The sequence below is a fragment of the Colius striatus genome, chromosome 2 (assembly GCF_028858725.1).
Source record: "Colius striatus isolate bColStr4 chromosome 2, bColStr4.1.hap1, whole genome shotgun sequence".
NCBI classification, from domain to species: domain Eukaryota; kingdom Metazoa; phylum Chordata; class Aves; order Coliiformes; family Coliidae; genus Colius; species Colius striatus.
In genome coordinates, this window is record NC_084760.1 from 27,897,687 (window position 1) to 27,915,516 (window position 17,830).

The 17,830-nt window shown below is 37.2% G+C and overlaps 1 protein-coding gene across 2 annotated transcripts in view; it reads right to left on the reverse strand.

Moving 5' to 3' along the window:
- Window positions 1-17,830, reverse strand: part of MYT1L (myelin transcription factor 1 like) — a 129,186-nt gene that overhangs the window by 44,612 nt on the left and 66,744 nt on the right. For both annotated transcript variants that reach the window (XM_061989713.1, XM_061989712.1), the window contains exons 11-13: window positions 16,957-17,193; window positions 15,177-15,298; window positions 14,189-14,257 (exon numbers count right to left, since the gene is read on the reverse strand). In XM_061989713.1, the coding sequence (XP_061845697.1) occupies window positions 14,189-14,257; window positions 15,177-15,298; window positions 16,957-17,193 (428 nt within the window). The remainder of the gene's footprint in view (window positions 1-14,188; window positions 14,258-15,176; window positions 15,299-16,956; window positions 17,194-17,830) is intronic.

Here is a 17,830-nt window from a genome sequence, read left to right on the forward strand (position 1 = left end):
AGGAAAGGCTGCGGGAACTGGGGCTGTTTAGTCTAGAAAAGAGGAGACTGGGGGGAGATCTTATTAACAATTATAAATATCTAAAGGGTGGGTGTCAGGAGGTTGGGGCATCCCTTTTTTCTATAGTGGCTAGCAACAGGACAAGGGGTAACAGGATGAAGCTGGAACACAAAAAGTTCCACTTAAATATAAGAAAAAACTATTTCACCGTGAGGGTGAGGGAGCCCTGGCACAGGCTGCCCAGAGGAGTTGTGGAGGTTCCTTCCTTGGAGGTCTTCAAGACCCTCCTGGACATGTTCCTATGCGACCTGATCTAGGTGAACCTGCTTCTGCAGGGGGATTGGACTAGATGATATCTAAAGGTCTCTTCCAAATCCTACTATTCTATGATTCTATGATATTCAAAATGCTTGTATGTTCTTTTCAACAATTGAAAATGATGACTTTTAAGTACAGTCTGCTGAGCTGAATGCTCAGAAGTTCTCAATAAGGTAGATAAAGTGGATCACACAAACGTCCAGATCAGCGAGAGGGACTTTGTGCCTTAGATAATGCTTCTAGTTTCTACTGGGGCATCCATCTGCCTCTGCTTCCAAGTTTCCTGTCCCTCCTGAAAGGACGTTGCAGCTGTCTGGATAGCAGTAAAATAAACAATGGAGCTTTTAGTACAGTACTCAATAACCTGAATTGGTGCCATTTCACCCTAACTTGTCAAACTGTATAAGGCAGGTTGCACATTATGTGAACACAGGAGACATCTGTGAGGGCAGGAAGCTCTGATAAGACCATTAAAATTGTTTCAAGTTAAACTATTCCTTCTTGTGGTGGAATCTGAGACTGTATTGAACAGCACTTAAGTAATAATTCTAGCTTCATAAGAACGTTCCAAGGTATCATTAAGTAGAGCACTTGAAAATGAATCGGGCCATTTACTGTCATGGGATATGCTCTGGTGTCTTTTCATACTTCAGCCCTCCTTACTTTCTCCTTAACGTTAACAAAGGCAGAAAGCCCATGCTTTCGTGCAATTTCCCCTTCAGAAACTCCCATAAGATTAGGCAGTGCAAACCCTGGTTTATACCATAAACATTTCATGAGAGAGCCACTTTAACGTCACAGTTTAATAGCTACTGGAATAGTTTCCTAAACAGCTGTGCAGAGTGCCGCAGATGTCAGAGGTTACAAACAGGGATAAATGGCCGTGTAACACAATGGCATTGTGTGACTGCATACTGCAGTGTGGAAAATAGCTCCCTGGCCCAGAAACACTTTGCTCACGGTTAGGAATGTAGGCAGAAAGTGCTCACGTTCTATTACACCTCAGGGCTCAGAGCTCTCATGCACTGCAGAATTAGAAAAGCTTCCTTGAGTGCAGACTAACAACTTTGCCTTACATGATTTTTACAAGAAAAAGATTTCTCTCTGATCTTTTAAAGCAATACACTTCTTTTCCAAAACCACTTGTTGTTTTTTTGTGTTTATAGCCAAATATCCCTGAGCATTTATTTACTGTTCTTTACTTTGATTTCTAATTCATTTTGTTAGTGTTGATATAGATCTTGTCTAAACATTGATAAATACTTTTCTCTTTCCAGGTTGGCAAAGAAGAACCATAGCTTTCTATTTGCACAGTGAATGTTTGCATCTTGTACTCAAACTCTGACAAAATGTTTTTTAAAAATTGCTATCACTCACAAACATTCCTGCTAATTAACTGCCACCTGACAAGGACTTGGGAGAATAATATATGGGGCAGGAACATAGTTGAAATTCAAATTATTTGTTTTCATTAACTTAGACGTTGTTATCCTGGCTGATTCCCCAGAAGGCTGTGCCGTCATTCAGCGGGATCTCGACCAGCTTGAGAGTTGGGCACAGAGGAACCTCATGAGGTTCAACAAGGACAAGTGCACAGTCCTGCACCTGGGGAGGAACAACCCCATGCACCAGTAGAGGCTGGGGGTCGAACTGCTGAAGAGTAGCTCTGCAGAGAGAGACCTGGGAGTCCTGGTTGACAATAACTAACCAAGAGCCAGCAATGTGCCCTCATGGCCAAGAAGGCCAATGGCATCCTGGGATGCATCAAGAAGAGTGTGGGTAGTGGGTCAAGGGAGGTTCTGCTCCCCTTTACTCTGCCCTGGTGAGGCCTCATCTGAGTACTGTGTCCAGTTCAGGGCTCCCCAGGTCAAGAGGGACAGGGAACTTCTGGAGAGAGTCCAGCGCAGGGGCACCAAAATGATCAGGGGACTGGAACATCTTTCATACGAGGAAAGGCTGCGGGAACTGGGGCTGTTTAGTCTGGAGAAGAGGAGACTGAGAAGGGATCTCATTAATATTTAAAAATATCTAAATCGTGGGTGTCAGGAGGTTGGGCATCCTTTTCTATTGTATCTAGCAACAGGACAATGGGTAACAGGATGAAGCTGGAACACAAAAACTTCCATTTAAACATGAGAAAAAACTATTTCACCATGAGGGTGAGGGAGCCCTGGCACAGTCTGCCCAGGAAGGGTGTGCAATCTCCTTCCTTGGAGGTCTTCATAGAACCACCTGGACAAGTTCCTATGCAACCTGATCTAGGTGGACCTGCTTCTGTAGGGGGGTTGGACTAGATGATCTCTAAAGGTCCCTTCCAACCCCTACCATTCTATGAGTCTATGATCCTCATCTATACATGATATGGAAGAAGAGCACCTATTAACTTCTTTGAAGGAGGGATAGGTGGAATTCCACTCTTAGTACCCATTCAGCCATGGGAAAACTGCTAATCTCAAGGTCAACACAGAATCTCAGGAACGTAAACTGAAAGACTGTGGAACAGATGACCCAGAAAACTATATTTTGCATAAATGTTTCCCATAGGTTACCACTTCTCACTACTCGTTGTTATGGACTTTCTCTCTTGCATGGAATTTAATCCATCCATAGTGTCTTTAGAAACTGCCAATTTTCCTTTTTTTGTGGTGAGGGAAATTTATAAGGAAAAAAAAAATCTTTTGGATAAGCATCTCACGCATTACATTTACTTTACCTTTGAATAAGAAGTATTTTCATTTACCTGAATAGGCAGAATGAAGTTTTCCTTAGCCTTAAAGACAATCCTATTACTTTGAAATAATAGCTTTTAAACTTTAAAGTGGAATAAAATTATTTTTGAGATCATTCTTGATTACAGAAGACTTCATACGAAGATGCAGAGCACATTTGGTCAGTGGTATGTTAACATTCATACGATTTTTTTGCAAAAACTGGTCATGCGTGGCCTCAATGTGTTTACTTATTACCCATGTGTGAATCAGTACCTTTTACTCTGGTTTCTGTAGAGTTAACACCAAAATTTGTAAAAATGGAATTAAAATCAGATAAACTACGGTTAAAACATTGTATTCTGGATGCCAGTTCTGCATACAAACTGGTATACAATTATCTCTCTTATGCATTAAATATTACTTATTTTTAATTTACAGAGGCTATATTAAATAGGAATCAAACAAAAGTGAAGGAATTTCATTTCCAACATTTGACTAATTAATACCTTAAAAATTCCTTTTACTTCTAAACCAAGGAATGACAAAGCTCTTTTGTCAAGTATAAGGAGTGCAAATTCTGCTCGTGGGTTTATGCTCAGAATTTGACCTTGTGATATTGTTCTCATTCCATTATAAACATGCTGCTCAAGGAAAGACAGGACATAGTCTCAGATTCAAAGCCAAGCTAAAGACAATGGGAAGTTTTCCACTGACCTAAGAGGACTTTGGATCAGGAAAGACTTAAAACCAATGAAGATCTTTTTATGTGAATAGGAGTATTGAGGATTAAACCTTAGCTGGCTTAACAAAATATAGAAAAAAAAATTAATAATTCTATCCTTTCACATTTTTCACACTGAAGTCACAATAGGTGCATTGGCTGTCATTCAAAACCAAGGCCCTTGCCCCTCCTCCATCACACCTATACTTATGGAACATACTTACGCTTTCCTGACAGATGTTTCTTGATTAGTGCATCAGAGGAAAACAAATCACCACCTACAATGGTTCCTGGAGAAGCCTTGAGGAGAAACCCATAATCTACAATTTTTTAAAAATTCTTCAGTTATTTTGTTATCAATTTTTATTATTTCCCTGCTTTTTTTTTCCCATAATTTGTTTACAGCTCTTGTTCGTGGGGAACAAAACCAGCAATTTATCTCTGCAGCATCCAGCATACCTAACATACCAGCTTTTAAATTAAAACTTACTTGTGAAATGCACAGCTGTTAAAATGACAGACGCTGAATTCACTCATTTTTAAAGAATAACCCTGGCATTTTAAAAAACCCCAAACAAATATTTCTATAGAAATAACAAAGACATTTCTTCATTTTTATATCTATTGTTTGATATTACGTCTAACTGATGTCTGAATTATAGATTCAGATCATATAGTTGAAAAGTAAATTATATGTTGTTTAGATATTAAACTTTTCATTCACTAGCCTGCATTTAACACAGGGTCATTAGTTCTTTTAGCTATCATATCACAAGCAAACAAAAAGTCCCTAAGCTCATAGTTTTACCGGCAAAATGAGTAAATTGTAATTTTCTACTAAGAAGTCTGTTTAAAAATTATTTTTGTGTGCATTATGTGTTCAAGACAAGCGTCAGACTGATTGGCCTGGAAAAAGTAGTTCTCTACCTGTAAAAAAAAAAAAAATTGAAAGGAAAGGAAAAGAAAAGAAAGACTATTGCTTGGTTTTCTTACAAACTGTGTCTGTATGCTTTGATTCCTCTCCAACTTAATGTAGAAAAAAGGCTTTGGTATCTAATCACTTTTGAATAAATCATATTTATAGCTCTTTTAAGCTGATCATATGCTTTCATAACGATGCCACCATTAATTTGCAGTCTGAAAATTTGGAAACTAGATTCCATTCATCTCAGTGTACTGTTAAGTCTGAAGCCTGAAGGTGGCATTTTGAATATGAAGTCTGATTGACTACAGCCGATCATTTTAATGGAACTACATAAATAGTATAATTCTGGAAACTGCACCCTAAAGAAAATTTATTTATATTTTTAAAGGATTTGTATTTTTTTCCTTTTTACCACAGCCAAACAAGTAATAGATAACAACAGTAATGTGCTAATACTGCAGTCCTCTTCTGCCTCTTTTTTATTACAGAAAACAGATACTGCTGGAGCTGAGTGCAGTGTAAGCACAGTCAAGCATACAAAAATAATTGATGATGGGCAGTGTTAAAATACCTCTCAGAATTTAAGATTGTTTCACACAGTTTGCACCAAATGAGCCCATTCTGAAAAAGCATAGTGTTGTTATCTGTGGAAGGAGAGAAATCAGCAGACTTTGAAGCAGTGGAAATTTTGTGCGTGTTAGGGTAGAAGAGCAGTTTTTACATGCAGATGAGCAAATGTAAATTCCAGTTATTGGGAATGCAAAAAATATTGTAAAAGAAGATTATGATGAGGTGTTTATGAGGGATATGGGATATTCAGAGATATAAAACACTGATATAGATAGTACGGTGCTGCAAAAAATGTGCGCCACACAAAGGCCCAATAGCGCTGAGATAAAAATAAAGGGGTGAACTTAACTGCATGGCAAAATCAGATGTTACTGTGCAGATACAGACACCAAGTAATCAAGTCAGTAATTGGCCATTCTCAGAAATCAAACAATGCAAGGAATTTTTAACTTCAAAAGATTTAAAAGGCAATCAAACATGAATGCTAACCCAAGAGAGCAGCTGAGGGCATCTGCCAAGATCATCACTGTTGTATCTTAGCCTAACTCCACCGAAGGCAATGGAGCTATGCTAATTTACACCAACTGAGGATCCAGACAATCATACTTAAGACTTCGAGTGAGAAAATTACTTTTATTTTGGGGTATATATTAAAGGGTTTTGGCAAGTCTGACCAAACACAGAAAGTGCAAAACACCGCATTTTTAGTTCCCGTTTTAGCAACTGTATGGTTTATGCAACTTCCCACGGGGACTGCCTCAGCACTTGGGATATACCACAGCATCATGTTGCAGATCTTTGCGGATCTGGATGGAATGAGCAATTGGTTATGATCTGTTGATTTAAAGTAAAAATGATCAACATCACAATGGAAGTTTGCACAATAACCAAATTGTGCCAAAGAAAAGACTCTTGAATTGAATACGAGCAAATGCCAGGCTGAATGAGATTAATTATGCAGGACACATTCAATGACAAGGAAGTATGACCAAACCCAAGGAAGGCGGAGGCAACTGTACAAATGGAAAGACTCCAAGACAAGAAGGCCTTAGAGAGATTCATTGGGCATATTAACATAACTAAGCAAATTCATTGATAATTAATCACAATTAAGTGCTCCTCTCAGAATAGCTGCTTAGGGACTGCACAGAATGGCACTTGAATGACAGACAAGAGAAAAGCTTTGAAAATTAAAATGAACTGTCAAATAAACATTCACACTGAAGTATTTAGTGATTAGTAAAGAGCTTAGGAACTAAGGTTTGTATCTTCAAAACTGCCTAAGTTGTTTTTGCAGACACTGAATTCCACTTTCAAAATTAGGCATGTAGAAGTTGCAGGGATGTGGATGCCCAGCACTTGACTTCCTTCTGAAAACAAATTTTAGACTCTTAAATCACATAGGTTGTTTTGAAAAAATTGCTCTAATTCAGTGAACATTCATCTGAAATTCAGGTAATAGCTAAACAGCAAATTTGTTTACATACTGATTAATTTCCAGACAGTAAAATGTACAGCTATAGGTATCTTTTTATTTAAAATGATTAAGTACACAAAGAGGCTATAAACTATTTGGGTATTGTAGATGCCACTATGCGAATATAGCCTCTAATTTCAGAGTATTTCCTGGTACTGAAAACTTACTAAGGCCCCGATTCTGCAAGGTGCTTCATGCAAACAATTTTGTGTCTGCATGGAACATTTCACAGCATCAGAGGTAGTGATATGTAGATGGCTTTTAAGGAGCTTTTTAGAAAGTACATGCTTTTAAGACTACCTCTTAGTAATGAAAACAATGATGAAGGGTCTTATGTAAACAGAACTCAAGTATTTTCCATTTTGGAGACAAAAACTGACAAACTTAAGTGAGAAAAATGGAATGACTCAACCTTACCAGAGTCTGAATGAGTTATTCTAACAGAAAAAAAAACCCAGCCACTTCCATATGTAAAACTTATTGCGACTACAGAGATGAGGTTGCTGCAGATGATGGGTTTCTATACAAAGGACATTATCATAACACCACACAACATGAGGTTGGAAATGCTAGGTATAACCTACAGTGCCCATTTGAGTATTGAGAAGTGCAGGAACAGAGCCCAAGGTGTTCTGTTCTGGCCAGGCATGCATGCTGCCATCAAAGATAAGGTATCCAAGTGGAAATCTGCAATAAATACAGGAAACAAAAATGCAAAAAAAACCCACTGAAACCACATGAGATTCCTAATTTCACTTGGCCCAAGGATCTAGTTGAACAAAATGGGAAAAATTATTCCTTATAGGTGAACTAATATTGGAGATCTATGTTCCTTGGTTTTGTTTTAAATTATTTAAGTTAGACTTGCACTCTAACTGGCAATTTAATAACACATTGAAAAATGCAGTTTGTTTTACCATAACATTGTAGATAAGTTAAGAAAATGCTATCATTTACAAATCACTCAGTGTAGTATTTTTTAACATTACTCCAAATACATCATGTCTGGTCCTCACAATCACATTTTCTAAATAAAAGTTAGCTAAAACATCAGGAACTTAAAAAGGTATCTGCAGATTCAAAGGATACATATTTATCATCAAAGGAGTACTTCATTATGACACAAGATTACTAAATAGGCTCAGCAACCTCAGTACTCAAGAAAAACCATAATGACAACCTCTATTAACTTTCCAGTGTAGAAAAAAAAAACAAGAGGACATAAACAAGGGTAAAAAAGTGACAATAATAAGGGAAATGGTTATTTCTCCTGCAACAGTATTATTTTCTCAGAGAAAAGTGAGTGAAAACTACACAATGGGTCATAGTCTTACTGAATTCTTATAGGAGGACACATGTAATCTCAGCAGGAAAAGGGAACGGAAGAGAAAGGAAAGTAAGGCAAGGCAAGGCGAGGCAAGGTGCGGCAAGGCAAGCAAGGCAAAGCTAGGCAAAGCAAGGCGAGGTGTAATAGTCCTATGCAGATGAAGCAACAAATGCACTCCCAGTCACCAAACATCAGAAACACCTCAAGCAGCAAACACGGGACATAGGTGAAGAAGTCGCTTCAGCAGCTAATAGATCTCTGCAGAAATAACTGGTTTGAGTACAAAAAGTCACTGTACATTGGGAGGGCTAGCAAAGTTTAAAGAGTATAGGTAGCAATCAATGTCTAAGAGTAATCTGGTTACCTGTCTAAAGAGGGACATATCCTATTAATTTTTGTTTCTGCATTATAAGTTTTTACTGAGAGAAGATCTATTTTTTGCTAGATGACTAAAGTGAGGAAGAAAATATTACTTTTTTTTCTGTTAATATTTCTTTTTATTTATTACTCATAAAATGATTCATTAGAATAAGTACAACACCAGCTTCATTTCTGGGAAGTCATCCCTTCTTCTGTAGCACCCAGTGACAGGACAAGGGGTAATGGGCACAGGTTGGAACACAGAAAGTTCCACTTAAACATAAGAAAAAACTACTTTCCTGTAAGGGTGGGGGAGCCCTGGCACAGGCTGCCCAGGGAAGGCGTGGAGTCTCCTTCCCTGGGGTTATCCAAACCTGTCTGGGTGCATTCCTGTGTGACCTGATTGAGGTGAATCTGCTTTAGCAGGGGGTTGGACTGGATGGTCTCTAGAGGTCCCTTCCAAGCCCCACTGTTCTGTGATTCTATGATTCCCAATTGCTAGGTCTTGCTGAGCAAATTGCAGTAAAATTGCACCAACAGAAAGTGAATATTAGAGTTTATACTAACATGAAATAATTTCCCTAGCAGTAGGGTATCCTTTCTATCCAGAAAAAAATCCCTTGTACTGTATCAAGTTGTTCTTAGAAGAATTGTGATTAACAGGGAGAGTTGTGGTTAGCAAGGAGAGCTTCAGAGAAGCTCACTTTTCCATCTGAACTGAATGGAAGCCACTATTAGAACAACACATCTGGGAAAAGGAAGACAAGGACAAAAGGAACATAAGAGAAAGAGTAGAAGATGACCGTCAAGAAAATAGAAATTAGGGCAGAGTGACATGAAAAGAAAAAGGAAGCACAGAAATTCCAACTCTTACTTCATCCTAGAAAATGTGCAAACACAGATTGAGCCCCTCACTTTGAGCTAAGAGGAAACATGAAAAAGAAAAGCTTCCAGGCTTCCCTGTAGAGAGAGACTGTACTCCTCCTTGTAATTATCACAGGAGAATACCAAAAGAGATCTACCCAGGACACAATGACTTGCAAAATCCACTCAGAGACACAGGTGCATTGGGACTGAAGAACTAGGCATATTAGTAACAGTATTAGGTAGGTATCCAAACTTGCTGGCACCTAGTTGAACTCTTTCTGAGGTTCAGATTCTTTAATATAAGCATGAATGAGATTTTCTGGCAGAAAACTGACCCAAAATAACAAAGGTAAAGGTTGACAATTTGAGAGATAGTTCCATGATAATAAGTTAATACTTAGTTACCTATGGCCTTTGAAAAATTGATTATTTTTACATCAAAGTAGCACTAAGTAGAACTAAGTTTGCCATTTCCTGTGGGATTCTGGTACCCAGGGTCTGTGGTTCCCATATTGGCAGTACACTGAATCAAAGTGTTTCAGTCACTATGCTGCCTTTTGGCTGGGATTTATTTACTGATGATCAAAATGTGTCCTTTTATAACTAATAAAGAATTTTAGTTTGGGGGTTTAGAAAATTTATTTTGAGTAAGATTTAAAGTGCTTCAAAATGTTGCTTTTTTCATAGTATTTACAATTGTACAATGGGATTACAGTTTTGAAGTAACCATAACTGTTAGAAAAACTACTTATGATAAGGAGTAAATAAAGAAAACCGATAAGGAAAAGCCCCTGATTAAGATTAAACTGGATTTAACTTATGAATATTTTAATATTGGTAACTGTCACTGGGCGGGCTGTTAATTGCCTTCCCTTCATAGTTAAGCTTACTCATCAATATAGTGTCCCCAGGTCCTTTAAAAATCAGTTGCTTTTCACAAGTACTATAACCAAAATCCTAATGGTGGAAAAGCTTGGATTCTCGCCAGATACTAATTTCTTTAGAGACCCTTAAAGATGCTGACCTCTTTTTATGCCAGTAGCAGTAACAGAGAATTACAGCTGAAGAAACTCATCTTTTATTTGGAGATCATTGACCAGGCTGTGTAACTGCTTTGGTCTGCCAATACACTATGCACAAAGACTCTTGCATTTCCACTTGGTCTTTGGGTGAAAGTGGAAAATCATATAATCTGCATGGCAAACCTGAGCAAAAAGATTTACAGAATTGAAGTGTGGTAAGGAATAATTGTGCTGATCCTGGAACAATTTATTTGAACACTGCAACACTGTGATTCTGGGAGCCAGGAAATATGAGTGATGGGATCTGTGGAGCCACAATTACCAAAAGGCAACACAATGAGCATAACTGTTAAGCAAACTAAACTCTTCCCTAACCTTTTCAGATTCTCATTTTTATTATGAATATTATCTGAATTATTTAATTATTATATTATTAACGAATATTATGCAAATTTCTGCTATTTTATATTTTAATTGTGGCTTAAAAATAAGTCAGTGTTAGCAAAATTCTGGTTAGGAAACTGCATTAATACATAACTTGTGTGTATTGTAGAATACACATAAGGAGATCATGGATTGGTAAATCATGATATAAATGCTTTACCACAACATAGGCAATATTTGCTACATAAGCTATGCATGGTGAAGCCATTGGAGTATGAAATATTTCCAAGCTGTGCAGTCCAGAATTACAATCCCTATGCTGCACTGTCAACTGCACTGCACTATGAATTGTTCTCTGTACCCTATGCATTAAAAACATATATATAAAACTGCCAGATATTTTACAGAGCTTGAAATCTTTACAGGTTTCTGGAAATGACTACACTGAAAATGGAACAAGGAATAAGTGATGAAGAAGAGGTTAGAATAGTACAGACTGGTAGGGACAGGACAGAAGGGATCTCAGCTTGGTATATAGGTAAAAAATGCATATACATTTCTCTCTGCAGCCTTGGCAGGAACCAAGGTCACCAATTCTCACTACTCTGTCAGCAAATGTTTGTGAAACACAGCAGTAACATTGCCCACCTTGTTCTAGTGCCAGTCCATGCACAGCATTATACATTCTACTGCTGTTTGCCACCACAGTAGTTTAGCTGACCTACATAGTGGACATAAAAAAGTCCCATGGTGGCTGGTGGCCTGACAGAGGATCTCACATCAAGTAACTTCTGCTTCTTTTCAGCTTGCTCTTTTTAAAAGCAAGGAAATTATACCCCTAGACCTCATATACAGAAATATAACAGATGTAAATGAAGCACTTCACAGTTTAAAAATTCCAAAATCAAAATTGCTTATGTAGCTTTGGCTTAGCTCTTTTGTACATACACATTATCATTTACATGATCACATCTTCTTCCATCTCAGGCAGAGAACAAGAGCACAAATGAGAGCTGTATAAAGAATGCTGCCATCCATAGGACTCTTCCCTGCTTTCAAATATATGTGAGAAATGCAAAGATACTTTATTTCTCTCTCTGTACCAACTTCATCAGGATGTAGAGATAAAGGACAGTAAAAATATAAATGTGATGGAGACAAGAAGCTTGAAACAGGGAGCAATGCAGAAAAAATTATGAAGGAAAATAGGACAGAGTGAATGGACCAAGTGGAAGCTAGGATCAACCAGATTTTTGGGGAAGGAGAAAGATAGTCCAACGGCTGTTCTGGAACTCTGGACTCTGTCCTGTTTTTTCTGTAGAGTTCATCCTTTCCTACAAGGGGTTACTCACTTATCATGCAGAACTGCTGAATTTCCACAGTTCCAAGTAAATTTAATGAGTACTTGGCTTTGAACATATACAATTCTCTATCTTGTGAAGATCTTTGACAAATTGAGTCCTAGAAGTCTCAAACAGAGCAATCAAAATCATATGCTTAAGTTTTCTGGCTTTACAATGGGGATAACACCAGCCTTTGCTTACTTCAGAGTATTAGTGCAGATGCATATACTTTTATGACCAAGATAAATTAATTAGAAAGCACTCAGATGCAATGGTAGTGACAAAAGTGTGACTGAATTAGTAGTCATTTCTTGAGAGCAGAATTTGAGAAGAGTGCAATGAGTAACAGTCAGGGCCACACATGGGATAATGAGGAAACATTAGTTGCTTATGCAGTGATTACTGTCTGCCCTGTGCAAGGAATTACTTTGTTATCCTATGGAAAAATATACGATCAGAAAATGAAGGATTGCCTTGTAAGGAAAATGCGAAAGAGAACTAAGTTAAGTTAGTCTGCTTAATATACTGGCATTTCTTAACTTTTGAATTCATTTCACAGAGTTTTAATATGTTCAAACAGGTATTATGATAACTGCTGAATAAATGATTTATGCTAAATGCTAAGTAAATAATACATGTTAAACCTAAAAATAAAACTTTAAATTTGACAATCTTGTTCTCTTTGCTTTGGCAAAACTGGAAATAGGAAGAGAGAATGGCAAGAGACAGCAGCAGGGTCGCAAGTGTTGTTTTGTTTTTTTTTTTAATTCCTGGTCTCTCCTAGGTAAGCTTGACTGCAGATGCTTGATAAAGGCAGAGGAGATGGAGTAATTCAGGAACACTTTCCTAACACAAGTAGAAACTGTATAAAGGGTTAGAGCAGCAAAGTATGTGCTTAAAGAATTACTCATGCTGCCCCAAGGCTCTTGTCTATGTTTTGCTTATGCAATTCCATTTCCTCAAACACCTGCAACTTGACCCATCCCAACACCAAATCCAGGTTCAAAGCTCAGTTTCTCTGGGGTTATGTGCCCATGTCTTACTCTGCTTATACTCACATGTTTTCCCTGATCTCATTTGCACCCCTTCCCCTTGCACATCACATAGCCTTTTAGTAGTGTATACCAGCAGGATCTACATTGACAGTTTCAAAACATTATTTTTTTCTGGGTGGGAAAATAAATTATAAATTTTATGCTTATTGTTTGCATCTATTGACTAGAGTAGCTAAGAGTAAAGAAAGCAATCTTTCTTCAGCACCTTTCTCATGCTTGCTGTCTTATTTTCCCATCAAGGTTTGTTTTTTTCATCAGGGTATGCACTGAACTCAAGAATTTCAAGGCACTCATGTATGGTACTGACAGAATACTGCAGAACATGGCAGCATAAGCTATCCACTCACACTTTCCCTACCCAATCTTCCCTTGTGACTTGTGAACATCTTTCCATCTTAACCGTAGTACCGACTATGGAGTACCACCATCTCGTAGCACTAAAAAACACTATAGTTCTTGCACATACAGAGTTGAGGTACAGCATATGGTGTAGGAAGATAGATCAAAGCTAAGTCTCTAACTTTCATTGCTCACAATTGTCACTCCAGCTCAAAATTGTCACTCCAAAGAACTGAAAGGAGTTGTTAAGAATTAATTTTAAGTGGGTGAATAACTAAGTAAGCACTAAAAAACATAGTCAAATGAGAAAATGCATAAACCTGAAAACAGCGATACAAACCTGGGGAAAACTATGCAACCAAATTGTTTTCCCTCCAATCTACATCTGAGAAACTATAGCACTTTCCTGGTTGTGTAATCAGAACTATTTCATCAGTCTAATCACATGAGAATTTTCTGTTCTAACCAGAAAACTCAGACATTCAGTAAAAAAATGAATAGGAATTCAAACATTTAGATGAACCTCCAGAAGTTCTGACTTTTGCCCATCCTTATCATCTAATGAATACACAAAAGGAAACACTATGCCAACAGACTTATGTATAGAGCCAGTCTGTATGGAATTTTTAGACTTCAATGCGTGTTCCAAGCAGGATCAGCACCTTCTCCAGTAGCTCTCTAGACAGTGTTTCTAATTTCTGATACAACTACACATAATTTGCAGTCAAATAAACATTCATAAAGAAAGTATTTGTTCTTTATATCTTACTTGAGTTCTTGTGAGCTTGTGGCCAGCATACTTCGAATGCTTTTGTCAGCCAAGGGACAGCCAGATAAACTGTAAGACATGGCAGGACATACAAGTCAGTTAATCTTCTCATTAACTGAACACTCTCAAACAAACACAACATAAAAATTAAAAAGTAAAGTTTGTAATGCAGAAAAGCGATGGGGCAAGTGCTGTAATATTGAATTCTGTAATAGTTAACCCTCTGAATATATTTAGGTATCAACATTACTTCAAAAATTACATACTGTAAATGTTCTTTTTTTTTGTTTGTTTCTCTATGAGCTAGTAAAATGTAACAAAAAATATTTGAGGTTCCTGGGTTAACTACTTAAATGCTTAAGAATACTTTGGAAATTTTAGTAATCTATTTAAAAATAAAAGACGGTTATACAACACACAAATTAGCATGCTTTTAAGATCAACATATATTACTCAAAGGGTTAACACATAGTTCAACGTTTTACTTTGACAGCATTGTTGAGGTAAGCTGAAAACAATAAATTGAAAAGACAGAATCCACCATGAAAAAAATGAAGTCACACCTTCTATGTGAGGCGTAATTACCAGTCACATGACCACTCCCATCACACCCTGGTGTTGGACATCTGCCACCAAACAAAAACAAAAACAGCCAAAATAGTAAGTATGTTTAAAAAAAAGCTTTTAAAAGTTTCATTGTTTCCAGTTTAGCTGCAATGACTGCAAGGGGTTTTAAGCATCCTAATCGAAAAGCTGCAAAATGAACAGGTTTAAATGAAAATGGCGTCTCAATACAATATAGCATCATTAAGAACAAGCAAGTACACGTTAGCTTATCACTTTACTTAACTGGCAGTTTGAAACATTTATATGCTGCAAATGTTGCATGCTCATACTGCAAGGCGTATATGTACTCATTTGTTTAAAAAAAGACAAAGAGAGAAAAGGTTAAAAGGAGAAAAATAATTTCACCTCACATTATGCTTACGTTATTAAATCCTTTTTGCTCTCTTTGCATTGAGGATATTTGGGTTTAGGACTTGGGATTGTAACTTCACCAGGATACCTTCTTTCTTCAAGCGCCTCTTGGAAAGGATCCAAATCTTCCGGCTACATGCAAATACAGATGCATTAAGTTTCAGCTAGATGAGACAGCAACTTACACAAAATAATGCAACTCAGAGTCATCAAATGTTATCTCCTTCATTATCCCATTCTGCCAGAGAGAACTAATGACATTATTTTATATTCTTTCACCTGTTAAACCTTTAAATAATATTTGGTTACTTCTATGAAGGTATTAAAAATGAGTAGAATATATAGTTTATTTAACTAGGAAAAAAAAGGGCAAAAACCAGGTCTTTCTGTAGTTTTCATATTATCTGTTTCTAAATATTCCATGTATTTTCCTTTGTAAAACAGAGAAAAGGGAAAAAAGATGACTAAATGCAGTGTCTTATGCATCAAAAAGTCATCTTAACTTTCTTAACAGCTTAGAACATCTCAAAGATGAAACAGGAGCAATCTTAACATCTACACACAGAATCTCGGTCCAGGGCAAACCTCAATGGATCTGTCTGGCAGAATTACACAATTTGCAATTTAACTTTACTGATGCATTCAGAAATTCCAAGTTACCTATTTCAGAAGGAAGTGGCTGAATGCACTGATGTAGTGATTCCTGCAGATGGTGCTACGAACACCACAGTAGAAACCCAGAGTTCTGCTTCCTCTTAAAAAAACATGCTACACTGCCTGTCATACCTCAAATTTCCTTAATAGTGACAGCTTTCCTCCTAACTTCAATGAAATTAATAGCAAACTCTAATTATCACGAAAGCTAGAATGTATATGTTTCAAAGTTACTGAAAATAGTTTTACATTTTAATTAAAATTGACAAGAGATGTGCTACACACAAATGGTTAGCCTAATTTTGTATTTCAAACCAATAGAAAACAGAGGACAATTACTAGAAGTCTCCAAACGGCTGAACTGCATTGTCTGCAGGACTGTAAACTGTACAGTGGATAAGGGTTAAAGCCTGATGAACAAAAGCAGTGGCATCAAACCTTGTCAACAGATCTCTTCAGTGTCGTGGCTATTCTAAGTTTTGAAAAGTAAAAAAATCACTAACATATTTTCTTTATTTGCCTCTTCTGTTCAAAAGAGTTTGCTGTTGTCTTGGTATTAAGAATTGAAAAGTAACATCAATTTCTAATATCCCTTCTTTTTATTCTTGAAAGAAAGCGTTTCATTAATACAGGCCCTTTCACACACACAGAGCTATTAGGAGTGTATAAGTAATCTAGAAGAAGATTAGCTGAAAGAGTTGAAAGCTTGCATTGTACTCTGCTGCCTTTGTTTAAACTAAGTATACATGCTTTCAGATACTCAGCACGTCATCTACGGTTTTCAAATTCAGAAGAATATCTTGTCTTGAGAGCTGATTATCCCAGTATTGCACAGTTATGTCAACTTGCTTACACAGAGTAACGTAATCTGGATATAGCGAAACATCTTTACTGCAGAAAATATCTGTTAACAAGATGATGCTGTTAGAAAACATGATTCACATTCATGGTTCAAATGTTGTATTAGGGAACTTAGTCACAGATCAGATATGTGCCAGCACGATATATTCCTAAAGATTAACCAACAGAAAGTCTCTTTTGTTGAAAAACCACCATTTTTATCCCACAAATGCCAGAAATTTAATGAATTACCAAAATCAGACTGCAACAAGAGCTAATAGATGAAAAAGACATACATTAATCTCTTTGGAATCATCTTCATCTATCCTACTGGGCTTCATTTTAGTGTAGTCCACTGGCAAGTCCCAGCAGTCACCCTCGTTCAGCTGGTAACACCGGTTATTCATCACGGCTTGCCGTTGCGGGGACATTGGCTCCAGTGGTGTCAAAATGGTACAGCAACCATCTCGCTGCCTCTGTTTGTTCATGCTCAGATCCAACGTCCCATTTTCATCGACTTCCATATCAGGATTCTGTCAAAATAAGAAAAATATTGTTAATTCAGCTTCACACTAGCAAATTGTTAACCTCTTCTTCAATCTGATTGCCTAGCAGAATGATAAAACGCTTTTCCATTCCTGTATAGATTGTAAGCATTGAGCCCCCTCCCACACATAGCATGATGCTGTTACACAACATTAATGCTGTTAAAGTAGATTTCTTCCTGAATGGCTAATCTGATATTTGGGGGAAGAGGAGAGAGTCTTCATCTACCCCTCTTGTTGCCTGGCACACAGGTGCAAAATCTGGAATTAAAAGAAATCTCTAAAGGTGTACTCTTGTCATTGACTTTATGGTCATGATTTATCCCGTGACAGGTGAGTATCTACGAGTTAACATCTGTATAATTCTTGTTTCCAGTCCTGACCCTTGCTTGGGTGATCAGAGTAATAAAAAACAGCTAGCATCAAATAATCTTTGTTACTTTGCTTATTTAACATTAACTGTCAATGTTTGAATAGATAATGTCAGAAAATTAAACAGGGAGATAGGGTACTGTAACAAGTCCTTTGGATGCCATTCACACATAAAAAATACATTCAAATTTCACAGTTCCTTTCCTGCAGACGTAAATGTATTAACATTTCATATATCTATCATTATAATCAA